The 26,996-nt window shown below is 44.3% G+C and overlaps 1 protein-coding gene across 2 annotated transcripts in view; it reads right to left on the bottom strand.

Moving 5' to 3' along the window:
• The window catches only part of STRN (striatin), a 131,805-nt gene extending 114,057 nt beyond the window's left edge, over positions 1-17,748 (bottom strand). Inside the window, exon 1 of one of the 2 annotated variants that reach the window (XM_051842991.2) lies at positions 17,437-17,748. In XM_051842991.2, the coding sequence (XP_051698951.1) occupies positions 17,437-17,670 (234 nt within the window). In that variant the 5' untranslated portion in view covers positions 17,671-17,748. The remainder of the gene's footprint in view (positions 1-17,436) is intronic. The other variant, XM_070069253.1, reaches the window with a different exon arrangement.
• Between the last annotated feature and the right edge of the window lie 9,248 nt (positions 17,749-26,996).

Here is a 26,996-nt window from a genome sequence, read left to right as displayed (position 1 = left end):
TCAAGTAGCAATTGTGAAGTCAGTGGCATCCCTGAAATAAGCTCTGCCAAAAGGATCTGGCAAAGAGTAGGCATTTGACCTAGTGGTTAAGATGCCTGCATCTCGTATGGGACTACCTGAGTTCAATCCCCACCTCCAGCTCCTGATTCCAGCTCCCTGCTAATACAGACCCTGGCAGACAGGGGTGATGGCTCCAGTTATTGAGTTCCTGCCACCCCTGGGGGAGACCTGGATTGAGTTTGAGTTTGTGGCTCCTGGCTTCCATCCCAGCCAAGCTTTGGCTGATGCAAGCATTTGGGGGAGTGAACCAGTGGCCAAGAGCACTCATGAGCACTTGATCACACACTATCTCTTTCTCTCTCGTCTCTCAAATAAATACATACGTCTTGGCAGGGTCCAGGCAATGCTCTGCACAATAGAATGCAGACACTAGTTGCTCCAAAAGGCTCTTCCAGTGGAAGACATTTGGTGGAACCAGCTAGCAGCAAATGACACACTGCTCTACTAACACCAACATATATTATACATTCATTACATTTATGACAAACATAAATGTCAAAGATGTGTGAGAAACAGAACTTGTCCTTAAGGACATAATCTTGCTTGGAGACAGAATATACATATACAGACACATATTTTTCAATACATACACAGTAACAATGTAAACTAATATATGATTCATTCATTGAATAACCCTTTATTAAGCAATTACTAAATTCTAGTAACTCTACTGGACCTTAGAGAAATTAAAACACCCTGAAGTGACTCAGTATAGTGAGGGTACAAATACACAAAGTATGGCATAGGTAGCTTGAGAAAGATACGTAAGTTTTCACTACTAATCCCATTTTAACCAACCCTATGGATTAACTCAGAGTCTCTAGTCCCTTTGTAAAATTCTGTCCAAAGCCCACTGCATGGTAAATATGCACAGCTAGTAGGCTGTGAATCTATACATTTCAGTTTCCACAGTAGAGTTGTGTAAGCTCACCAGGAGTCAACTAGGTTTCATCCCAAACCTGTTTGTGCCAGTTGCATGTGTTACTTTAATTAGATAACTCAACTGAATATTACATAAGCCAATAAAATATACATACAAAACAAAGAATGCTTTTGAAAGACAATAAAACTAAAAATATTTCTGTCAAATTATATGTGGGTGAAACTGTAAAAGACTGGGGGAAAGGTCATAAAATCTAAGATTCTGGATTTAGTTTGCTTTACTCAAGAAAAACCAAAACCAGAAATCATAAACAATACATTATAATTGCAACTTAATTAAGAACTGCAATTCAGAATTCTAATAAGCATCCTTAAAAAAAAAAGTGAAGGATGGGCCAGCGCCGCGGCTCACTAGGCTAATCCTCTGCCTTGCGGCGCCAGCACACCGGGTTCTAGTCCCGGTCGGGGCGCCGGATTCTGTCCCGGTTGCCCCTCTTCCAGGCCAGCTCTCTGCTATGGCCCGGGAGTGCAGTGGAGGATGGCCCAAGTGCTTGGGCCCTGCACCCCATGGGAGACCAGGAGAAGCACCTGGCTCCTGCCTTCGGATCAGTGCAATGCGCCGGCCGCAGCGCACTGACCGCGGCAGCCATTGGAGGGTGAACCAACGGCAAAAGGAAGACCTTTCTCTCTGTCTCTCCCTCTCACTGTCCACTCTGCCTGTCAAAAATAAAAATAATAAAAAAAAAGTGAAGGATGGGTAGGCTTGGTCTTACACTGACAAATGACTGTATTTCCGTATTTTTAACTTAAATACATTACTCAAGGTATCATTTAAACCATGCTTTCTAGTTAACTGAGCAACTACCAGTCTGAATGGTGCCAGACAGCACCACTTCTGTCTTCTATACACAAGCTGTACCGGACCATGAAGCTTCTTTGGGTCTGCAGGTCAGTCAGGTTTCCCAGAAAAAGTAAACTGAATCTTGAAAGCTGATTACAAATGGATCAGGCAGACAAGGCGGTGGAAAGCAGTCTATCCCTGTGCACTGACCCGGAAGTACAAGAGAAAATTAAAAATGTCAATATTTTCCTACTATTCACCATGCTCAGACTTATCACTCAAACTTTTCCTTTAACAAATTGTTTGTCCTTTCTCCTCAAATGCCTCACCCATGAATTAGGGATTAGTACCTACCATACTGAGTTTTTACAAAGATTATATTATACATGTACAGCACACATGGTTAAGTGCTCAATAAATGGAACTATTACTATTTTGGGAAGGTAAAGAAGAGAGGAAAGAGGAAACAGCAGATAAAGTGTTGGGTTAGATTACTGGCACCATGAATGTCTTCCTTCCCCAACCAGCTCTACTCTTTCAAGCTCAGTAACACGCTGACCCAGTTCCCTAGGCCCCACCCATCCCTCCTTTCAGCTTTATTGGAAACCACATTCCTTAGGAGCAGGTTTTGGTTATGCCCATAATTTAAGTTCCTTTGCTCACTGCTTAACCTTCTCATGTAGGAAGTATAAACAAAAAATGTTGAGAGCAAGTGCCAGACTGCGATGTAATTTTCCATCAGGTGAAATTGGTATCACCCTTGTGGAATTCCATATCTTGTTTATTTCTCCTAAGCAGATACTCCAGTATTGGATCCAATTTCTGTCACATGTAAATGAGTGCTAATGGAGACACTATGTTCAGTACTGAAACATTCCCGCTGGTCCTTTCCTTGGATCTCTTAGTGCAGTTCAGGAACCATTTACCACACCCAAAATACCTGTTCATCCTAACCTTATTCAGTAATTCCCAAAGTTCACCTTAATACCATGGCTCCCACACTCCCTTATTTCTCCTCCCACTCAATTCTCAAAATAAAACACCTATTCCTTTTGACTTCTGCTATAATGCTTCCAGCAATCTACAATAAATTTTCCTTCTTACATATCAATATTTTCTAACAGTCCATAATCTTGTTCAGATAGGCACATTCATAACAAAGGTTAAACAGCATTATGTCTGCCAAAGAAAATTATTTCATTTCCTCAAGTAACTCTCCACATAAGAAATATACAGTGGATATATTATTCATAAAACATGCTAAGAACAACCTAATAACCAAAGCACTACATAAAACTTGATATATGAGAAATAAACTTAAAATATATATACTGAACTTAATAAAGCTACTCCTAGAGCAAGTGAAAAAGCTTCAAATTTACAATTTGTTAAAAAAGATAAAAATTCCATTTCATAATTCCCTATACAAAAATAAAGTTACTAATGCTCCACTGTGTCTGTTCTCAATTTTCCATCTACTTCATCAGACTAAGGGTATTTTACCTTTCGAAGGACCTTAGAATTTAAGTAATCTCATCCTTGTTTCAATCTGAGAGTGCCAGAGAGATGAAATGATGTGTCTTTGGTTACTTTGAGTTGGTGAAGACTTTGTATAGGGTCTAGAAGTTCTGGAACCAAGGCCAGGGCATGGTTCTCTATACCATATGCTATCCTGTTATTGGTCCCTTACTCTAAGTAGCTGTTTCTGACCCAAAAGAGCTTAGTGAATTGTAATTCTTAGATGATAAAGTATGCTCTGAATAGCTGTCACAATTTAAATTCTTCTTATCATTTATTTCTAATTTTCTTCAAGTAGAGTAAGTCAGTGAAACAATGATACTGTTAAGGATTCAAGAAACTCTTCAAAGTGTTTAACAAAATTTTTTCCTTCCAAATAAACTGATCATTTAATTCCATTTTCGATGACCTTTCTGAAGTATTGTCTATATCCTTTAGGAGTTAAGAATAAGTAAATGTTCAAACAGGTTTGTGTGTGTGTGTGTGTGTGTGTGTGTGTGTGTGCAAATTGTTGAAATCTTTACTTAATCTTGATGAAGAATGGGACTTGGAATTGTTGAGGGAAGAGAAGAGCAAAGAGAGTGTGAGTGGGAGTGGGAGTAGGAGGGCAGGTATGGTGGGAAGAATAACTATATTCCTAAAGTTGTACTTATAAAATTTTATTCTTAAAAAATAAATTAAAAAAAAGAATAAGTTAATGTGTATAGCTTCTGCCCCATCTGCCTCTGCTTCTCCTTATACCTCTGTTTCTCTCTTCTGTCTCATCCCCTTTCCGACCCTCTTCTCCAACTTCTCTGTTGCCTCAAGTTTGTTTCCTGGATTTTATTTACATACATACACACACACACACACACACACACCCCTCAAGTTATTGATGGTTGCAAACTATCATTATCTACTACTGCCATTTCTAGCCTGTCCTCTAATTCAATCAATTTTGGCTCCTGAAATGCAATTTAAAGATATAATGCAATCTAAAGCATTGTGTATATTGGGGGCTGGCATTGTGGTGTAGTGGGACTGTGACAGTGGCATCACACGTGAGCACCAGTGAGTTCCAGTTGCTCCACTTCTAATACAGCTTCTTGCTAATATGCATGGGAAAGCAGTGAAGGATGGCCCAACTGCTTGGGCCCCTGCCACCTTGTTGTGAGGCCCAGATGAAGTTCCAGGCTCCTCACCCTGGCCACTGCAGCCATTTAGGGAGTAAACCCACAGATGGAAGATTTATCTGTCTCTGTCTACAAATTTCCCCCTCTCTGTTATTCTGCCTTTTTTTTTTCTTTTTTTGACAGGCAGAGTTAGAGAGAGAGAGAGAGAGAGAGAGAGAGAGAGAGAAAGAGAGAAAGGTCTTCCTTCTGTTGGTTCACCCCCCCCCCCCAAATAGCCACTACACAGAAATCTCAACAAGAGCAACCACTTAATAGCTAGGGATGTATTATGCATCTTGCATTCTACATAATTACCTTTGTCAAACTTTACACCACACTATTTGGTAGGTATAATATAGCAAATATTTTACAAATCAAAATTAGACACAGAAATATCATAAATCAGAAGTTACATAGCTATCTGAGTCTAAGGCCAACACATTCCACTGCCAGATTAAGACAGTCAACAGACTGATTGCTTGTCAAATTGAACCATGCAAGAAACTCCAAAGACTCCAAAGGCATTTCTTTTTTTTTTTTTTTTTTTTTTGACAGACAGTGAGAGAGAGTCAGAGAGAGAGAGAGAGAGAGAGAGAAAGGTCTTCCTTCCATTGGTTCACCCCCCAAATGGCCGCTACAGCTGGCGCTGCACCGATACGGAACCAGGTGCTTCTTCCTGGTCTCCCACGTGGGTGCAGGCACCCAAGGACTTGGGCCATCCTCCTCTGCCCTCCCAGGCCACAGCAGTGAGCTGGACTGGAAGAGGAGCAACCAGGACTAGAACCCAGCGCCCATATGGGATGCCGGCGCTGCAGGCGGAGGATTAGCCAAGTGAGCCACAGCGCCGGCCCCAAAGGCATTTTTTTTTTTAACCCCTACACATGATAGACCACGTGAGCATCTCAGAAGAGACTGAAATCAGAATACCACTAACAACATTCACAAAGCAAAAAGTACACCTGAAATCATGCAGATAACAGGAAATCTGTCAAGGGAAATCTGTCCAAATTATTTGGGCTTGCAAATACTTCTCAAAGACTCAATAGTAATCAGTTCTCTTTGGTTTACATTTTTTTTTTTTAAGATTTGTTTATTTATTTGAAAGGCAGAATCACACAGAGGCAGAGAGAGAGAGAGAGAGAGAGAGGTCTCCCATCCCCTGGTTCACTCCCCAGATGGCCACAACAGCCAGAGCTAGGCCAACAGAAGCCAGGAGCCTGGAGCTTCCACCAGGTCTTCCATGTGGGTGCAGGGGCCCAAGGATTTCCATTGCTTTCCGAGGCCATAGCAGAGAGCCAAATAAGAAGAGGAACAGCCAAGACTCCAGCTGGTACCCACATGGGAAGCCAGCACTGCAGGCAGCGGCTTTACCCACTACACCATAGCGCCAGCCCCTACATTCTTCTGAGGTTACCAAGATTTTGAAGAAAAATTCTAGTTCTCACTCTACTGTTGTAATTCAAAGAAAAGTGGATTTAAAATAAATAGGCACTGAGTGTAATGAGCTAAGCTGCCACCTGCAACACTGGCATCCCATCTGGGAGCAAAGGTACCAGCCTCAGCCTCTCTGCTTCCAATCCAGCTCCCTGCTAAGGCACAAGGGAAAGTAGCAGAATATGGCCCAAGTACCTGGGCCCCTGCCACCAATGTGGGAGACCAAGATGGAGTTCTGGGCTCCTAGTTTCCACCTGGCCCAGCCTTGGCTGTTGTAGCCAATGGATGAGTGAATCTAAGACACAGCTAAGACCTCACATACATGAAATACAAAGACACCAACTATAACTACTTACTAGGTTTTTTTATTTTTTTAGAATTTTTTCTTAAGTTTTTTTTTTTTTTCATTTATTTGAGAGGTAGAGTTACGGACAGAGAGAAGGAGAGGTAGAGAGAAAAGTCTTCCATCCACTGGTTCACTCCCCAAATGGCCACAATGGCCAGAGCTGCCCTGATCCCAAGCCAGAAGCCAGGAGCCTCTTCCAGGTCTCCCACGCAGGTACAGGGGCCCAAGGACTTGGACCATCTTCTGCTTACCTAGGCCAGAGCAGAGAGCTAGATTGGAAGTGGAGCAGCCACGACTTGAACCGCCACCTACATGGGATGCTGGTGCCACAGGTGGATGCTTAGCCCATTACACCACAGCGCCGGCCCCTACGTACTAGTTTTAATTAACAGAAGATGACCCTTGGAGCCAGTGCTGCAGTGTAGCAGAAGGTTAAGCTGTGTCCTCTGACACAAGCATCCCATATGGACACTGGTTCGAGTTCCAGCAGCTCCACTTCTGATCCAGCTCCCTGCTAATGCACCTAGGAAAGCGTTGGAACATGGTCCAAGTACCTGAGCTCCTGCACCCACATGGGAGACCTGGATGGAGCTCCTGACTCATGGCTAGGGACAACCCGGTCTTGACCATTGCAGACATTTGTAGAGCGAACCAACAGATGGAAGATTTCTCTCTCTCTCCTTCTAACTCTTTAAAATAAATACATATTTTAAAAAGATGCTTTCTTTAAATGAAGATAATTGGAAACTAGTTATAATACATTTTTGAAAAAAAAAGGGGGGGAGGGATGGCGCTGTGGTACAGTGGGTTAAAGCCCTGGCCTGCAGTGCCAGCATCCCACATGGGCACCGATTTGAGTTCCAGCTCTCTGCTATGGCCTGGGAAAGCAACAGAAGATGGCCTAAGTGCTTGGGCCCCTACACCCATGTGGGAGACCCGGAAGAAGCTCCTGGATTCAGATCAGTACAGCTCGTGCCGTTGCGGCCATTTGGGGAGTGAACCAGCAGATGGCTGGTTCCAATTCTATCTGTAACTCCATCTTTCAGATAAATAAAATCAATCTTAAATAAATTCAATCTTGGCTGGTGCTGCGGCTCAATAGGCTAATCCTCCGCCTGCGGCGCCAGCACACCAGGTTCTAGTCCCAGTCGGGGTGCTGGATTCTGTCCCGGTTGCCCCTCTTCTAGTCCAGCTCTCTGCTGTGGCCTGGGAGTGCAGTGGAGGATGGCCCAAGTGCTTGAGCCCTGCACGTGCATGGGAGACCAGGAAAGGCACCTGGCTCCTGGCTTCAGATTAGCGCAGTGCACCAGCCGAAGCAGCCATTGGAGGGTGAACCAACAGTAAAGGAAGACCCTTCTCCCTGTCTCTCTCTCTCACTGTCCACTCTGCCTGTCAAAAAAAATAAATAATAAATAATTAAATAAATTCAATCTTAAATAAAATCAAAGTTAAAACAAACGAAAAAAACAGATGACTCTGAAAAACATCTATGGAGAACAGGACAATACTTATGTTAAAAAAAAAAAAAAAAGGCCGGCGCCGCAGCTCACTAGGCTAATCCTCCGCCTTGCGGCGCCGGCACACCGGGTTCTAGTCCCGGTCGGGGCGCCGGATTCTGTCCCGGTTGCCCCTCTTCCAGGCCAGCTCTCTGCTGTGGCCCGGGAGTGCAGTGGAGGATGGCCCAAGTGCTTGGGCCCTGCACCCCATGGGAGACCAGGAGAAGTACCTGGCTCCTGCCATCGGATCAGCACGGTGCGCAGGCCGCAGCGCACCAGCCGCGGCGACCATTGGAGGGTGAACCAACAGCAAAGGAAGACCTTTCTCTCTGTCTCTCTCTCTCACTGTCCACTCTGCCTGTCAAAAAAAAAAAAAAAAGACCAGTAAATTTGAAAAAGAACCAACATGAACTTCAACAATAAGCAAAACTAAAAATTCACTGGATGTCTTTAACAGATATATTCAACTGAAGAGAAGAAAATTAAATTTACTTGAGGCCACATAGCAGCACAGAGGATAAAGCTATCACCTGCAACACTGGCATCCTATTCATGTCCCAGCTACTCCACTTCTGATCCAGCTCCCTACTAATGTGCCTGGGAAAGCAGTGGAAGATGGCCCAAGTCCTTGGGCCCCGGAACCCATGTGGGAGACCCAGAAGAAGCTCCTGGCTCCTGGATTCAGTGTGGCCCAGCCCTAACCATTGCAGCCATTTGGGGAGTCAACCAGCAAAAGAAGTTATCTCTGTGTGTGTGTCTCTCATACTGTGCCTTTCAAATAAGTAAAATAAATCTTTAAAAAAAAAAAAAGAAAAGAAAAGAAAACTAATGTACTGGAAGTTAAACCAGAATAAATTATTCAGAATAAGGTACAGACAGAAAATATAGAGCAAAAGGGGCCTGAGTTGTAATACAGCAGGTTAAGCCACTGCCCACAACTCCTGACATCCATTTGAGCACAGTTCAAGCCACAGCCAATCTACCTCCAAGCCAGCTTCCTGCTAATGTGCCTGGGAAAGCAGCAGAAGAGGGTCCAAGTACATGAGCCCCTGACATCCATGTGGGAGACCTGTATAAAGCTACTGGTTCCTGGTTTTAACCTGGTCCATCCTGGTCCACCACAGCCATTTGGGGAGTGAACAAGCAGGTGAAAGATCTCTCTGTCTCTCCCTTTCTATAACGCTGCCTCTCAAACAAATAAATATTTTTTTAAAGATTTATTTTTTTTTTTTTGAAAAGCAGAGTTACAGAGTGGCAGAGGCAGAGAGAGGTCTTCTATCCATTGGTTCACTCCCCAAATGGCCATAACAGCTGGAACTGGGCCAATCTAAAGCCAGGAGCTTCTAAGTCTCCCATGTGTGTGCAGGGACCCAAGGACTTGGGCCATCTTCTACTGCATTCTCAGGACAGAGCAGAGATCTGCATCGGAAGTGGAACAGCCAGCACTGCAGGTGGCGGCTTTACCTGCTGCTCCACAGCGCTGGCCCCTCAAATAAATAAATCTTAAAGGGGTGGGGGGCAGCACTGTGGGGCAGTGGGTTAAATCCCCAGCCTGCAGCACCAGCATCCCATATGGGCAACAGTTCAAGTCCCAGCTGCTCCACTTCCAATCCAGCTCTCTACTAATGAGTCTGGAAAGCAGAAGATGGTCCAAGTCCTTGGGCCCCTGAACCCATGTGGAAGACCCAGAAGAAGCTCCTGGCTCCTGGCTCCTGGCTTCAGCCTCGCCCAGCTCTGGTTGTTTGGGCCATTTGGTGAGTGAATCAGCAGACAGAAGACCTCTCTCTCACTCTCTCTACCTCTGTCTGTTAACTCTACCTTTCAAACAAATAAATCTTAAAAAAATAAAAAAAGAAAGAAAGAAAAGAAAATGTAGAGCAAAAAATGAAAAAGGGCCTAAGATACGTGTAACAGAGACCCCAAAAATGTAACAGAAAATAAATTTAAAGAGGTAATAACTGAGAATTTTGCAGAACAAACGAGATGCCAATCCACAGATTCAAGGAGCCTAACAAAGTTCTAAACAAAACAAACCTATACTGACACATCATAGTGAAACGACAAAATACTAAAGACAGAGAAGATTTTAAGTATGAATCCTTTTTTTTTCCTTTTTTTTTTTTTTTTTTTTTGACAGGCAGAGTGGACAGTGAGAGGGAGAGACAGAGAGAAAGGTCTTCCTTTTGCCGTTGGTTCACTCTCCAATGGCCACCGCAGGCAGCGTGCTGCAGCCGGCGCACCGCGCTGATCCGATGGCAGGAGCCAGGTGCTTCTCCTGGTCTCCCAAGCACTTGGGCCATCCTCCACTGCACTCCCGGGCCACAGCAGAGAGCTGGCCTGGAAGAGGGGCAACCGGGACAGAATCTGGCGCCCCGACCGGGACTAGAACCCGGTGTGCCGACAACACAAGGCGGAGGACTAGCCTAGTGAGCCGCGGCGCCGGCCGAGTATGAATCTTAAGCAAGCTAGGAAACAGCAAAACACTGTAAAATGCCTGTAACTATCATTTTAAAAAAAGAAAAACGAGGGGCCGGAGTTCAGCTGCTGCTTGCAACCCTGCCTTGATGTCAGCATCCCTTATCAGAGTCGTGGTTCAAGTCCTCACTGCTCTCCTTCCCATCCAGCTCTTCGCTAATATGCTTCGGAAGGCACCAGGACATGGCCCAAGTACTTAGGGTGCTGCTACCCACATAAGAGATCCGGATGGAGTTCAAGGATCCTGAAATTGACTTGGCCCAGAACTGGCTGTTGTGGCCACTTGGAGAATAAATCAGTCTCTCACTCACTTGCTATGCCTTCTCAACTCTTTAAGAAAAATGGTAAGTATCAGTATGGCTAACATTTTTCTTTTTATTAAAAGTAAGTCTGATTAACTTAGGAAATTGCAAGGATCAAACGAGATAATATATCTGGAAAGGCTTTAAAAGAAAGGTGTAATGATAAAGAAAGGTGTAATGATATCTGAAGACTTAAGGAGTTTGTACAGAATCTGTTTCATTCTTGATCATTTAACCACTTTACCTATAAAAGAAGGTTGAAGCTGATTATTTCCAAAGTTCATTCCAGTGCAAAGATTATTATTATATCTCTCAGAAGGTGACGCAAATCATTAATAGTCTACTATCTAAAAATAAAATGCTAGCAACCATTAGAAAGAACAATGGAAGCATAACACAAATTATATTCCAAATGCTATCCATATATGGAATACCACAAGTGTTGAAATCATCAAGCTTTGTTTATATACACTGTGTATATGTCTACATATAACTGTGTACATGTATTTATGTATAAATACACACACATATACACATAATACATATATCAATTATAACACTGGTTCGCAAACCTTGTTGCATATTAGAACTACTGGAAAGCTCAAAAAACACTAATGTTAGGGATCCTAATACCCAAGATTCTGATTTAAATTATTTGGAAAAAGCTAGAGAATGGGCATTTTTAAAGGTTCTCTCAGATTATTCTAATACAACAGCTAACACTGAAAAACACAGAATTAATGACAAATAATAGGATATAAACTTTCCAAAATATAATTAAACATTATGAAAGTATCAAGGATATGCACACAATGAAAACATGAACCTGCTCACAAAATCATACCACAATGGGATTCACCTGCTGCAAATTTAAAGGCTGCAGTTAAGGAGGGCATTGCGAAGCAGCAGGTTAAGTTGTAGCTTGGGATGCCCACATGCTGTATCTGAGTGCCTGGGATTGAGTCCTGCCTCCACTTCCGAATCAGCTTCATTCCAGTGCCCTGAGAGGCAGCAGATTATGGCCCAAGTACTTGGGTACCTGACACGCACATAAAAGACCAGGACGGAGTTTTGGACTCCTGCCTTTGGTCTGGCCCAGATTTGGCTGTTGTGGCCACTTGGGGAGTAAACCTACAGATGGAAGATACCTTCCTTTCTTTCTTTCTCTCTCTCTCTCTCTCTCCCTTTCCTTCTCCCTGTTGCTCTGCTTTTCAAATAAATATTCATAAGCCATCTTATGAAATCTCACTAACTCTTAACACACTTTGCTGATTATACCTCAAAACTGGATTCAGAATTCATTACATTTTGAATATTAAAATATATGTTCACATATCTCATGGCTACCTCTCTAGTTCATCCCCATTCTGAATTAATTAAAACAGTCTCCTAACTACTCTTCTTTTTCAACCCTTGTCTTCCCTCCAAGTCCACTATGAATCCTTTTAAAGGCTCCCTTTCAAAATGATACCAGGGAGGACACTGTGCCACAGCAGGTTAAGCCAACACGTGGGACACTCAGGATCCCATACTGGAGTGCCAATTCTTGTCCTGGTTATTCTGCTTCCTACCAATGCATCTGGGAGGCAGCAGATGATGGCCCAAGCACTTGGGATCCTGCATGGGAGACCCAGATGGAATTACTGGCTTCTGGCTTCAACCTTGCCCTGTCCTAGTTTTCGTGGGCATCTGGGAAGTAAACCATTTGATGGAAAATCTCTCTTCTCTCTTTTCCCTTCTCTATCACTCTGCCTTTCAAGTAAATAAAAATCTTAAAAAGATCAAAATGATATGACTCCTCTGTCAAAATATTCCAATGACTACCTGCCTTGCTGGCTAAAATCCAAAGTCCTCACAATGGACAAGACTCAGTATTTCTCTGACATCATTTCTTCCACTCTCTTCCTCCACTCCAGTAACATTTGACCCCTGCTCTTCCTCAAACTGTGGAAGTAAGCTTCCTTCCTCCAGCCGCTCCCTGTCAAGAATGCTCTTTCCCTTCCTCAAATATCACCTTTTCAGGTCTGAGCTCAAAGGGCACCTATAAGTGAAGCCTTTCTTCCCCATTCCACTCTCTCCAGCATGTCATTCCCCCTTACTCTATCAGAGCATTTACTATCTTCCAACACTTTACCTATTCAGTTATCTTTGTCTATCTGCCCCCCCAATTTAAACCTCACAAGGTTAAAATCTGTTTCTCCCCCACTGTTTTATCCCCAGTGCCTAGAACAAAACCTGGCATGAGGTGTGTACTTGAAAAATATTTGCTGAATGAAAACACAAACTACTAATGCCAAAACCCAAATTCCTGAACACGCCAGTATATGGCCTCCTCACCACATGCCCTGAGCTACTCGATCTTATCGCCCTTATTCACACAACTCTAGCATTTCCAGGTAAGTATCAGACCCTTCTTCACTCCACAAATACACCACCAAAATCTAGGACCGATCGCTTTCAATTTTTTACTTACATACTATTCCCTAAGTCACTCATTTTCAAACATTAAGCCTTCAGTTCTCATGACCTCACAAAGTTCCTGCTGTCCTCCACATTCACTCCTAGCTCTTCTCTCTCATGCTTTTCTAAGAAAATTAACTCTTTCCCATGGCAAATATTCTGATTCTTCCACATGAGGACGTTCTATCATACTAACTAGACTGCATGTTTCTTTTAGGTCATCTAGAACATGTCTCACATCCAGAAAATATTTTCAATCCCTTTCACAAATGTAAAACACGATAATAATCCTAATCTTACTTTTTCTTTCCTATGAATTGCCTATTCTCATCTGGATCTGAGGTGGGGGACAGGGGTAGACAGGCAAGCATTATCAAAAGTACAAAGAGAGTCCATTAATTAGATGGGTATCCAAAAATCACAAGAGTACTTCAGAAAGTGAAAGGGAAATGGGATTTTAAAAAAGCTTATTTTGGTGCAAAAATTTTTTTAAATCCATGCATTTTTTCATAGTGTGCATTTTCTAAAATCCCTTATATATATCGTTTCAAAATTATTTTGCACAAAATAAAATTAATTTCATTCTATTTTCAACAAACTTTTTCAAGTACCATAGTAAATGACAAGGAAGTTTTTGGTACAATGTGGCTGTTTCCTTGCCCCAAGATCTGAAGGAGGAGGAAAGTGGCCAAGGCAGACTACTGTGAGAGCTGGAACTGCCTTTCACAACTCTGACTGGCAACTAGGAAGGAGCAGGATTGACAGGTTCCTGAAGGGACGAGTTAGACTTAATCTTGAAGGCATTTTGTTGACTTTGGTTTTAATGACTTGAGTAGAGATATAAAAATTAAAAAGAGCATCAACTGATCCATATTTCACCACAATTTACTCAACTCTTACTTCCTACTGTTTTCAAGGACATGAAGAGAAACGTTCAAATTTAACAATCCAATGTTAAAGAAATGAATAATTTTTTTCAATTACACTAAGGGGGACAAAGATCACAGATTATCATAAAACCTGTTTCCCCAAAATACATAACACTTACTCTATTCAGATAATATACAACTCATTTTTTAAACTTCTCTGGGTAAGCCTAATTTGAGAACAAATCGAAAGATACTATTTTAAAAAAGTAGTGTTCAGGGGGCCGGCGCCGCGGCTCAATAGGCTAATCCTCCACCTTGCGGCGCCGGCACACCAGGTTCTAGTCCCGGTCGGGGCGCCGGATTCTGTCCTGGTTGCCCCTCTTCCAGGCCAGCTCTCTGCTGTGGCCAGGGAGTGCAGTGGAGGATGGCCCAAGTACTTGGGCCCTGCACCCCATGGGAGACCAGGAGAAGTACCTGGCTCCTGGCTACGGATCAGCGCGGTGCGCCATTGGAGGGTGAACCAACAGCAAAGGAAGACCTTTCTCTCTGTCTCTCTCTCACTGTCCACTCTGCCTGTAAAAAAAAAAAAAAAAAAAAAAAAAAAAAGGTAGTGTTCAAGGGATGGCATTTAGCCTAGCAGTTAAAATGCCAGTTAAGATAAACATGTCTCACATCAGAGGGCCTGGGTTCAATTCCTGGCTCCAGCTCTTGGTCTCAGCTTCCTGCTCATGCAGACCCTAGAAGGCAATAGTAAAGACTCAAGTACTGGGTTCCTAACACCCACACAGGAGTTCCTGATTCCAGGTTTCAGCCCTCACCCAGCCCTCAGGCATCTGAGAAATGAGCCAGGTGGTGAGGAATCTCTAGCTCAAATAAATAAGCAAATAAAGTAGTGCACCAATGAGAAACTTACATTAAATGTAACATGTGTGGGCAAAAAACTGAAGACTGACTACAGTTACAGATAAAGTGAAAAGCTTAAATATGAATGGAGTGAGTGAGCAGAAGACAAGGTGGGTTAGAAGACCCCAAACTTCTACAGAGAGGAAGGTTAGCATTGTTCTCTCCTTTGTTTTTGTTCAAATTAGTGTAACTTACATTCCCTACATTGGAAAAGGAACTGAAATCTAAGGATCTACATACAAAAATAATTTCCTACAACTGGGTAACATTAAAAGTCAAACTTTAGGGGTCACCTTTATGGCGTGACAGGTAAAGACACCACCTATGACATCAGCATCCCATATGGGCGCTGATTCTTGTCCCGGTTGCTCCACTTCCAATCCAGCTCCTTGCAAATAGACTGGGAGAAGTAGCAAAAGATGGCCCAAATGTTTGGGCCCCTGCCACCCACATGGGAGACCCAGATGAAGCTCTTGGCTTTGGCCTGGCCCAGCCCTGGGTGCAGCAGGTATCTGAGGAGTGAACCAACGGATGGAAGATCACTTTTTCTGTCTTTCCCCTTCTCTCTGTAACTCTGACTTTCAAATAAATAGATAAATCTTAACTTTGGGGTGGGCGTGCAGCACAATGCAGTTAAGTCACTACTTGGGACACCATTTCCCCTGCTTCAAATTCAACTTCCTGCTAATACACACCTTGTGAGTACTTGGCTCAAGTACTTGGGTGCCTGCCACTCATGCTGAAGACTGGGATTGAGTTCTGGGATACTGGCTTCAGTCTGGTCCAGCCCTGGCTATTGTAGGCACTTGGAGAGTGAACCAGCAGATGGAAGATTTGTCTCTGTGTCTCTCAAAAAAAAAAAATGAAAAATGTTTGTTTTAAAGAAAGTCACACCTAGTCTTTAATACTTCTTTGAAGCCTGAAATCCACAAGCTCATTTATAGAATACACAGCGAAAAAGGTAAATGCATAAACATTCGAATGTGTTGGGTACCACAGAGACATGGCCATAACCATGAGAAAACTTACAAATACCAACAGACCAGCTTTTAAAGCAACATGCCAGTAGGGATGAAAACACAGCCAAAACATATAAACACATAACCATAGACATATAGACTGACAAGGAATTACAGAAACTATGTGTCATTCCTGACTTCATTCAACCACTCATCTCTCACCTCCCAGAGGCCTCACCTAAAGCGCCGACCTAAAGCAGCATTCTCCACCACTCTATTCTTGTACCCTGATGGATTTCTCCTCTCAGCAGTTCCCACAATAGGCCATTATATTATATGGTTTCATTTGCTGATCAGTTGCCTTCCAACTAAACAGAAACTCCGTGAGGGCAGAAGCTTCCTGAGTTTCGTTCATCTCAGAGCCTCCAGACATATAGCTGGTTCTCAATTAACACGTGTTGAATAAACAAGGGGTGAAACTGAAGCCCAGAGAGGTTAAAAGATTTCCCCAAGGTCACAGAACTGGCAGCAAACACAGCCCTCACTAGAACCCAACCCAATGGAACCCTGTTGGCTCTTTGCACAGCCAGTGCCACTCCAGCGAAGTAGCCTATCCCAGCACACGATGGTGTTGGACAGATTTCTCCCCTCCTTTTTCTTTTTCAGGACCAAAGAAATACATGTTACCAAAAAAAAAAAAAAAAAAGTGACACAATGGACAGCATTCTACCTTCAAGTGTTTCAAAAACCAAGACCATACTCAAATCTCCTAAGGGTACAGGATCATCTTGTAAGAGACAGACACAACCCCTCATGGTCTTCCCAATTCCTCCTGAAACTGGCGGCTGCCTTGCAAGTTTTAAGAACAGCCACTGAAAACCTACTTACAACTCAGCATGCCCTGTAAAGTATCAGCCTCGCTTTCATTCTCCCGAGAGCCCACAATAGCTCCTCCCTGGATAGACTCCTACTTTATCTCGCAGATTATGCAAGGCAATGTTCCTATCAGTGAAGCCCCTTCAGTTCCTTCCAAACTACAACCCAATCTCACAAAATACTAAACATGAAATAAACCCTCGAGAAGTTGCAGCTTTCCAACAAGAACCATCTCTGGACCATCAGCTCGCTGATCATCTCAGTCCCTCATTCAAAATCCAGGAATCTGCAATACGGGGCCGGGGGGCGGGGGGCAGGGGGAGAAGAAACATACACGTGTAGACAAGGCGGCTGATATTTCTAACAACACTTTTGCCCAAAGTCAGCTTCTAGCCCAAAGTCAAGGCCTCACTGACACAACTTCTGTCGCCTTCCTTGCAGAGAGAGGCGCCAACGGCCAGTCCCTTTTGCAGAGACCTCGGATGGGACACACTAGCCCAGACGATGACTTGCTCAGCGTCTCCCAAAACTACTGTCAGCTCCTTCAGGACACTGCACGGGAAGCCCTCAGGTGCGGGGCGGCAAGAGAGTTGAAACGAGACTGGGAGTTAAGAGTGGGAAGCAGCCGACGAGAAGGAGCGGGGAGGGTAAACAACACATCAGGAGCGGGAGAACCGCGGGGAAAGAAGTGGGGACAGCGACAGGCAAAGGTGAAGGGAGCGAGGGGACGAGGCTCCGGGTGGGATGGGCGGGAGCAAAGGGGGAAGGGACGGGAGAGGACTGGGGGAGGGGGCGACGGTCCGGGGCGGGGCGGAAGGGAGCGAAGAGGCGGGATGAAGAGGGCCAGGCCGGGAGGGTCTTTACCTGCAGCTCCGCCCGCTCCACCTCCCACTGGGCTCTCTCCACCTCGAAGCGGGCCCACTCGTGCTGCAGGAAGTGCAGGATCCCCGGGAGGCTGTACTGGGCTCGAGCCGCCCCCGCCGCAGCCGCCCCGTCGCCGGCCGCGGCAGCCTCTGCCAGAGGCCCGAGCCCCTTGGCACCGCCGGCGCCCGGGTGGTTGTTGCCGAAAAAGACGCCGGGACCCGCCTGCTCGTCCATGGCGGCCGCAGAAACCCGGGGAGCTGCCCAGGCGCCCAGCAGCGGAGGCAACGGTGGCGGCCAGCAGTGCCTCCTCCTCCCTCCGCCGCTCCCCGCCCACACCCCAGTCAGCAGGGAGCAGCCGCCTGGGCGCGGGGGCCGGCCGAGCCCGTGACGGGCCGGGAAATGGGTCAACTGCGGCGCGCGGGCGGCCCGGGGCTTGCTGGGAAATGTAGTCCCGGGGCGGGGCGCGGGCGCGCGCGCGGTCCCGGCGGCCTGTGGGGCTTCGCCTCGGCTCGGGCGTGGCGGCGGCCCCGCCCCCGGCCCGCGGAAGCGCGGGTTTCCTCTGGCGCTGGCGACCTGGCGCGGGCCGGCGACGCTCCGTTCGTGCTGGCACGCGGAAGTCGTCCTCGTCTTCGAGCGGCGCTCCCCGCGGCGCGCGCGCGCGCGCGCACACACACACACACACACACACACGCGGAAGTTGTTATCACGCCAGGAGACAGACCCGGGCCGTACATCTTGAGGGCTTCCTGGCCGTCTTTGAAGAAGCCGGTCGGCCGCGGGTCCGGTGCCCTGGACTCGGACTTGGCGGTTTCGGACCCGCCAGACCTGCGGGGGTGCGCGTCGCCGCCGCCCCTGGCTTTTTCACTGGAGGGCTGCAGACCTGTTGCCTGAGTTTTCCCAAGTGACGGGCTCTGATCCCCTTCCCCGCTCCCTGGGCTCTGCGCGCGGCAGCTCTCGGCTGCGTTTTCCACCTCTGAGAAGCTGCTCCGCCGCCGTCAATCCTGTAAAAAGTTGTTGCCAGTGACTTCCTATCTTATCCCCAGTAAGGATAAGTTTTTAACTCAGTTCGATGGAAGAGGGATTTCGATTGTCGGTTCTCTCCCGCACTGGGGATATAAAGATAGATGACACAGTTCCTGTCATCTAAGGGAGACTGGCATATATTTAATCAAGTCTCACCGAGCCTTAAAGCTACACTACCTAAAAGAACAAGTTTTTTGGTTTTTTTCCCTCCCTCTCTCCAGAGCTGTCTTACCCACGCACCTCTTCATGTTCACTTATCCGGTTGTCAGGGTGGGTTTTGTTTTTTTTTTTTTTTACTACGTTTCACCTGCTAACTGGCAACAGGATCATCCTACCAAAGGCACACCCATGTCCTTCCCTTTGGAGTGACATCTGTAAATGTTTTCCTTCTCTGATGTCCCTGATTTTATGTCACTTTAAACTCACATTATAACATGGAAGAAAGGAAGGCGCTTGGAAACAATCCATAACAAGGGAAAAGGAAACGAGACACTTAATATTGTTACCCGAACAAGTTATTTGTAATCCTTCTGTTGTGTGGAATAAACTTACAGGCTATATCAGGCCTCGTGGCCGTGAAAAAAATGTAAAGATGTAGACTGCTGAGTGACATGTTAGGGAAGGACATCCTGTCCTTGTCCTCTCTCCCCTCCCCCCTTCCATGGCCACTCCTAGAAAGGACAGGAAACACATTGTATCTGCTCTGGTTGCAAATAAAGATGGCAAGCTCACTTCTAGCTACTGAACGTTTCCGCTCTCTGAATTCATTCTTTATTATCATAAAGGTTGATGCAGACATGGCTAAATTCCCTGTCATAAATTATTTTGGCTGCAAGTATCCTTTGAGATTATAGTCCAATCATCTCATTTATGGTTCAAAAACTAAAGTCCAAAGAAATTTAAACTTCACAATGAGTCCTTGAGTGAGAGGAAGAGCCAAAACTGGCACTCAGATTTCCTGGCAGTTAGTTCAGTGAAATCTTCATGAGCAGGTTGATTTCTTAGTTCTAAACCCACCAGAGTACCAACAAGACAATAATGCCCCAATGACATCTTTTTTCATCTGAGGGATTTATGTAATCTTAGAAGTCTGAATGTTAACAGCAGTTTTTTTTCTGATAGAACACTTGTCTGACAATTCCTTTAATTCATTAGCAGACTATAAAACAAATTGATAGATAATATGAACTCAATCACACATATACAAAAGCACCTCTTAAATTCATAGGTCTTTTTTTTTTTTTTTTTTTTTGGACAGGCAGAGTGGACAGTGAAAGAGAGAGAGAGACAGAGAGAAAGGTCTTCTTTTTGCTGTTGGTTCACCCTCCAATGGCTGCCACAGTGGGCGCGCTGTGGCTGGCGCACCGCGCTGATCCGAAGCTGGGAGCCAGGTACTTCTCCTGGTCTCCCATGGGGTGCAGGGCCCAAGCACTTGGGCCATCCTCCACTGCACTCCCTGGCCATAGCAGAGAGCTGGCCTGGAAGAGGGGCAACCGGGACAGAATCCGGCGCCCCGACCGGGACTAGAACCCGGTGTGCCGGCGCCGCAAGGCGGAGGATTAGTCTAGTGAGCCGCAGCACCGGCCCATAGGTCATTATTATAACCCGCAATACCTTTTTGCTGTTCAAAGACTTATTTACACTCAAAATAGTGTTGAGGATATGTGCCATGAAGCCATTCTGTACACCAAAATATTAAGATGGGTCATGGTAAGAAAGAAGTATGAAGCAATGCATATACTTTTCACCTTTTCCAAAAGTGTTCATGTGTAATCAAATTTCTTTTGTAATTTAACAAAAATATTACTTCTAACTTTCCTTTGCCATTCTTTTGCCTTAAATTGCTAAAGAGAATAAGAACCATGAAGCCCATAATTTCCTCCTGTGTTGAATCAGCTTCAGAATTTGTTTTTGAGTTGCAAGCTTACTGATGATTTTTTTCAAGTTGTGCTTGTCTGTTTTCTCCTCTTTCTGTATTCAGCATGAATTACTTTAAACACTTTATATTCAGAAAAGCTCACAAATGGTGAATAACACTTCAGTGAACTTTTACAAAGCCAACACTTCATGTAACCCTCACTTGAATCATGAAACAGAATGTGGCAGGCACCCCAGAAGTCTCCTCTCAATGTACTTTAATCTCTATAGCAAATGTCTTCTGAAAATTAAAAAAAAAAGTTTCTGAAAAAATAATTGGAAGGGACAAGTCAAGCCTAAATTTTATTCCACATAGTATAATTTCCCATATATGGAAATCTTGGAAAAATATGATTTCTTAAATCTCAATTGCTACATTTTTTAAAAGGATTTTATTTATTTATTTGAAAGGCAGAGTTACAGAGAGAGAAGAAGAGACAGAGAGAGAGAAAAAGGTCTTGCATCTGCTGGTTCATCCCCAAAATGCCACCACGGCTGGAACTTGGCCCATCCGAAGCCAGGAGCCAAAGACTTCTTTGGGGGCAGGGGCACAAGTACTTGAGCCATCCTCCACTGCTTTCCCAGGCCATCAGCAGAGAGCTGGATGGACACAGGAGCAGCCGGGACACGAATCGGTACCCATATCAGATGCCAGTGCTGCAGGCGGAGGCTTAACCTACGAGGCCACAGTGCAGGCCCCAATTCCTTCATATTTAATATGGGAAGAATATTTACCTTATGTAATTATTGTGAGATTATATGCGAGAAGAAAGTAAAACCCCTTAGCGTAGTGCTCAGGATATAATGTATACTAAATAATGATACCTGTTATTACAATAGAGTTCATAAGATTAACAAATAAATACACTACAATATTTTTTTCATTTCTCATCCCCTAATAAGAATTTTTAAATAGTATAGTATAGTATAATTTTAAAAAAACAAACAAACAAACAAAAACCCCAAAGCCTAACCATTAAGTCTCAGACCTCAAGTTGTCACTGATTTCCTGGCCTTTTAATTTCATAATTAAGACGACTTACGTGACATAAAATAGGGTTTCCTTTCTAAGAACATAAAGCCACTGTTGAAATATTGATTTATGTATCAGGACAGCAAGTGCTAAGGTGTAAATTGTGAAATGTTCAAAGGTTATTTAGGAAATAGGAGCATTTGTTATTTTGTAATTCATACACGTGTGCTTTGTAGGGTGAGGATTATAGCTCTATAATAAAAAGAATTCAAAAAAAAAAAAAAAAAAGCCAGCACTGAAGCTCATTAGGCTAATCCTCCGCCTCGCGGCGCCAGCACACCAGGTTCTAGTCCCGGTCGGGGCGCCGGATTCTGTCCTGGTTGCCCCTCTTCCAGGCCAGCTCTCTGCTGTGGCCAGGGAGTGCAGTGGAGGATGGCCCAAGTGCTTGGGCCCTGCACCCCTTGGGAGACCAGGATAAGTACCTGGCTCCTGCCATTGGATCAGCGCAGTGTGCCGGCCATGGCGGCCATTGGAGGGTGAACCAACGGCAAAGGAAGACCTTTCTCTCTGTCTGTCTCTCTCTCTGTCCACTCTGCCTGTCAAAAAAAATTTTTTTCATCTGCTCACTCTTTGTATTTTTCCTTAAGAGCAGTGGTTACTTTTCCAAAATGACTGGTTTTTGCATCTCCAACTCTTTAACTGCTGGAAGAAAAGGCTTCAAATTGAATTGGATGGCTCTTTCAGAATTCTGGCCAGAAAATGAAGAAAGGACTACTTGTCTGGAGAGAGGCCTGCCCAAGGATGGAGAGAAGATTTTGCAGTAACTGTCCACCTTGCATGCCACCTGCCCGCTCCCTTGGCTTCCTCACCACTCCTCCATGTCAGCCCTGCTACACCCAGCCAGTGGCTGTGTGTACCTTCCTTCAGCTCCAGCCTACCTTACTGCCTAGGCACGTTAACAGGGAGCTGGTTCAGAAACGGAGCAGCTAGGACTCAAACTGGCACCCATAGGGATTCCAGCATTGCAAATGGCAACCTAAACCACTACACCATAACACCAGCCCCTCAAAAAAATTTTTATTAAAGGAGCCAGTGCTGTGGCACAGCAGGTAAAGCCACTGCCTGTAGTGCTGGCATCCCATATGGGCACCGGTTCGAATCCCAGCTGTTCCATTTCCAATCCAGCTCTCTGCTATGGAAAACAATAGAAGATGGCCCAAGTCCTTGGGCCCCTGCTCCCACATGGAAGACCTGGAAGAAGCTCCTGACTCCTGGCTTCAGATCAGCACAGCTCTGGCCTTTGCTGCCAACTGGGGAGTGAATCATTGGATGGAAGACACCCCCCTCCCCCGCCTCTCCTCTCTCTGTGTAATTCTGATTTTCAAATAAATAAATAAATCTTTTTAAAAATTTTTATTAAAAAAAGAAAATATATCTTAAAAAGCTCTTAAATTTTACTTTTTTATGTATTTAAATTTAATAAATTTATATAAAATTTAATTTTAAAATTAATTTTGTAGTGATTGACCATTAGGAAAATAAATACTGCAAATCTAAAACTATGATTCCTTTAAGAAATCTCAATAGTGGTGGCCGGCGCTGTGGCGGGTTAACACTCTGGCCTGAAGCACCAGCATCCCACTTGGGCACCAGTTCTAGTCCCAGCTGCTCCTCTTCCAGCCCAGCTCTCTGCAATGGCCTGGGAAGGTGGTGGAGGATAGCCCAAGTGCTTGGGCCGCTGCACTCACATGGGAGACCAGGAAGAAGCACCTGCCTCCCCAGGGCAGCAGCTGGATAGCAAGCAGAGCCAGGACTCAAACCTAGGCGCTCCTGGGAATAGGGGATATTAGTATCCAGCCAGCTTTTTACTTGCTACACCCAATGCCCTGCCTTGCTAAACTGGTTTTTGAACATGTTCTTTTCCTTTCACTGTATCTGTTTCATCCTTCACTTTTTACCATTTTTCTATTTTTTAATGTGTCATCTTTTTAATTAAATATTTATTTATGTATTTATTGGGAATGTAGATAGAGAGAAAGAGACAGAGAGAGAGAAAGAGATATTCCATCTGCTGGTTTACTCCCCAAATGCCTGCAACAGCTGGTACTGGACCAAGCCAAACCCAGAAGCCCAGAACACAACCTAGGTCTTGGGTCTTCCACATGGGTGGCAGGGACCCAAGGACTTAGGTCATCATCCTTCCAGGTGTATGAACAGGAAACTGAAACAGAAGCTGAGTATCCGGGATTCAAACAGGCGCTCCTATATGGGATGAGGGTATCCCAGTTGGCAGCTTAATCCCCTGCACCACGACACCCGCTGCCTCCACTTTTTTCCGTTTTGAAATCTCTAATGAATGAAAGCTCTACTCACCAAATTGTTGTTTCCTTTTCACAACTAAGATGTCCCCATTTTCTAAGCTAGGAACTGAAATTCAAATAATTAATGTAATCTTCAGAGTATAAAAATAACCGTGTGTATGTAAGAACATTTTTCTTAAAGATTTATTTATTTATTTGAAAGTCAGAGTTACACAGAGAGAGGACAGGCAGAGAGAGAGAGGTCTTCCATCCGATGGCTCACTCCCCAGATGGCCGAAATGGCCGGGGCTGTGCTGATCCAAAGCCAGGAGCCAGGAACTTCCTCTGGGTCTTCTACTTGGGAGCAGGGGCCCAAGGACTTGGACCATCTTCTGTTGCCTTCCTAGGCCGTAGCAGAGAGCTGGATGGGAAGAGGAGCAGCCGGGACTAGAACCGGAGCCCATATGGGATGCTGGTGCTTCAGGCATAGGCGTTAACCCACTGAGCCACAGTGCCAGCCCCTGTAAGAATGTTTTTATAAGCTAGCTATTCCTGCCAACTGTGCAACTGAGACACATTTGTTTCTAGGTGTAGTCACTTTCCCAGCATTAGATACCCAATCTTCATTTAGGTTTGAGTTGCTCAGAACAGCACCTCCTCCCCAAATTCCCACCTGGTATTCTTAAGCCATCAATTTAGTTGGCCCTCAAAAGAATTACAGAGAGGTATATATATTTTTTGTTTTTTCACAGACTTAAGAGTGGAAAAATCTAGGCATTGTGCCAGGAAAAAAATGAATGAAGTTAAAGATGTTCAGTACATTTTTAATCTTTGAAAATATATGCTTTTTCTCCTATTCCTTACAACAGGATTGAACCTGTTTTGCATGTACTACATTTCTCTCCCTCTACTCTGCAAGCCCTCAATATGCTACTCATGTTCACTGTGTGTTAATTATAGTCCATGCAGTTGTTCTCTGGGATGGAAAATTCTACCATTATCTATGTTATCTCCTTTTCCAGATTTCCCCTCAGTGGCAGGACATGAAGCAACAAGGGTAGGAGGGCAGGACTGGTTCGAATGAGGCTCACATACACATTCACATGAATTCATATTATCTAACAATAAGCTGATTGCATTCAAGTTTACACAGCTCATACACACAAATTCATTATAGCAAAAAGGGAAGCGCGAAATGATATGGTATGATATGACATAGGGCAATAACTGAACTAACGCCACAATATTTTTATTAGAAGGTAATCAGATTAAAACATAAAGAGCAACAGGGGTGTTGTGGCACAGCAGGTTAAGCTGCTCCTTGCAACATCAGTGTCCCACATCAGAGTGTCAGTGCGAGTCCCGGCTGCTCTGCTTCTGATACAGCTCTCTGCCAATGTGCCTGGGAAGGGAGTGGAGGATGGCCAACATACTTGGGCCCCTGTCACCCATATGAGAGACTCAGATGAGGCCCTGGGCTAGTGGCTTCAGCCTGGATGAGCCATGACTGTAAAAGCCGTTTGGGGACCAAACCAGAACTCTCTATCTCCTTAAAATAAATAAAACTTAAAAAAAAAAAAAGAGTGTATTTGATTTGTTGAAAGAAGTCCAACATGGGTGGCACATAAAGAGCAAAACTAAAGTAATAATTATTATTTTATAACTGATAATTCTTGAGCCTTTAATCAAGAAAGTAGTGCATTTTGCATGTATTAATTAAATTGTTGTAATGCCCCTATGTTATACAGACTAACCTTATCTTCATTTGACAGACAAGGACAATACTATAGGCACTGGCATGAAATAGTGAGGGGGTGAGGGAGGCAGGGTTGGATTATGCAGGGCTTTCGGAATCACATCAAGAAATCGCTCTGATGTTAAGGCAACCATCTGAGAAGTTTTCAACAGGGGCTCCTTTCATTTCCTGAAGGCAAATATATATTTTTAGCAAACATTTCTAAAATCTTTTCTAAGGGCCAGGCATTATTTCAGGGCCCTTTGCCAGCATTTGCTCATTTCATCCAGAGCTACTCTATGAGATAGATATTGTTAGCCTCATCTTGCAGATGCAGAAACTGACGTAAAAGAGGAAAAGTGACTTGCCCAAGGTTACACAGGTTGTAAATGACAGAACCAAATTCTAACCTAGGCAGTCCGACCCTACCATCTTACGCTCTTAACCGCTTTGCTAGGCACATGCTCCTCTGTTGACAATGGAGCTACATTCCAATACGCATATTAAATTGGAAATGCTGTAATTTCAAAGTGCACTTAATACACCTAACCTACCAAACACCCCACATGGCAACACAGTACACAGTAGACTGTCAGCTGTCTCCCCTCTTGATTTCTGGGTATGACTAGCAGCCATAGCCACTGCTCAGCACCGCAGAGAAGGATTGGACCACGTATTGTCAGTCTGGGGAAAAGATCAAAATCCAAAATTTGGAGTAGTTTTTACTAAATGCTTATTGCTTTTGCACCCTTGGAAAGTCCCAAGAATTCTAAGTTGAACCATTGGACATCAAGGACCATCACTCCTGCAAATGAACATGATGACTTGGGCTGAGGTAGTAACAATTGCAAAAAAGACACATGGAAGAATGTGATAAGATATTGAGCAGACTTGGTGATGAACTAAATACAGTGAGAGAGAAAGTGAGAATTGTCAGGGATGATACCAACCAATGTTAATGGCTTAAGGAAGAGGATAAAATAGTTGGCATGCTGATGGGGGAGATTATGGGTTAAAAAGCATGTTTAGATAAGAAGGTGAAGAGTTTATTTTAAATTAATTGAGTCTGAGGACTGACATACTCAATGAGTAGGTAGTTACATAAGCAAATCAGAAGATCAGAGAAGCAAAGGCTCCAGACAGCTCCTCCTATTCTCAGTCACATCATACATCATACCATTCCTTCCTAGTTGTCACAATCTGTGATCACCTTATTATGTCTGTCTCTAAGTAGAATGTAAGCCTAACATGGCAGATTCTTTGCTTGACTGTTCACTATTATATTGTCAATGCCTGACATATAATGAGAGGTCTTTAAAATGCCATGAACAATGTACATTATATAAAAAAAACTATGCATGGATTTCAACATTTTGTGCAACAAAATTGACTTGATTTTTATTTAATTTTCCATAAACCTTTAATGTATTTTTTCTTTACTTTTTTTTTTTTTTTTTTTGACAGGCAGAATTAGACAGTGAGAGAGAGAGAGACAGAGAGAAAGGTCTTCCTTCCTTTGGTTCACCCCCAAAATGGCCGCTACGGCTAGCGCACTGTGCCGATCTGAAGCCAGGAGCCAGGTGCTTCCTCCTGGTCTCCCATGCGGGTGCAG

Source organism: Oryctolagus cuniculus, chromosome 2 (assembly GCF_964237555.1).
Source record: "Oryctolagus cuniculus chromosome 2, mOryCun1.1, whole genome shotgun sequence".
NCBI lineage: Eukaryota > Metazoa > Chordata > Mammalia > Lagomorpha > Leporidae > Oryctolagus > Oryctolagus cuniculus.
This window is presented reverse-complemented; position numbering and strand designations above follow the sequence as displayed.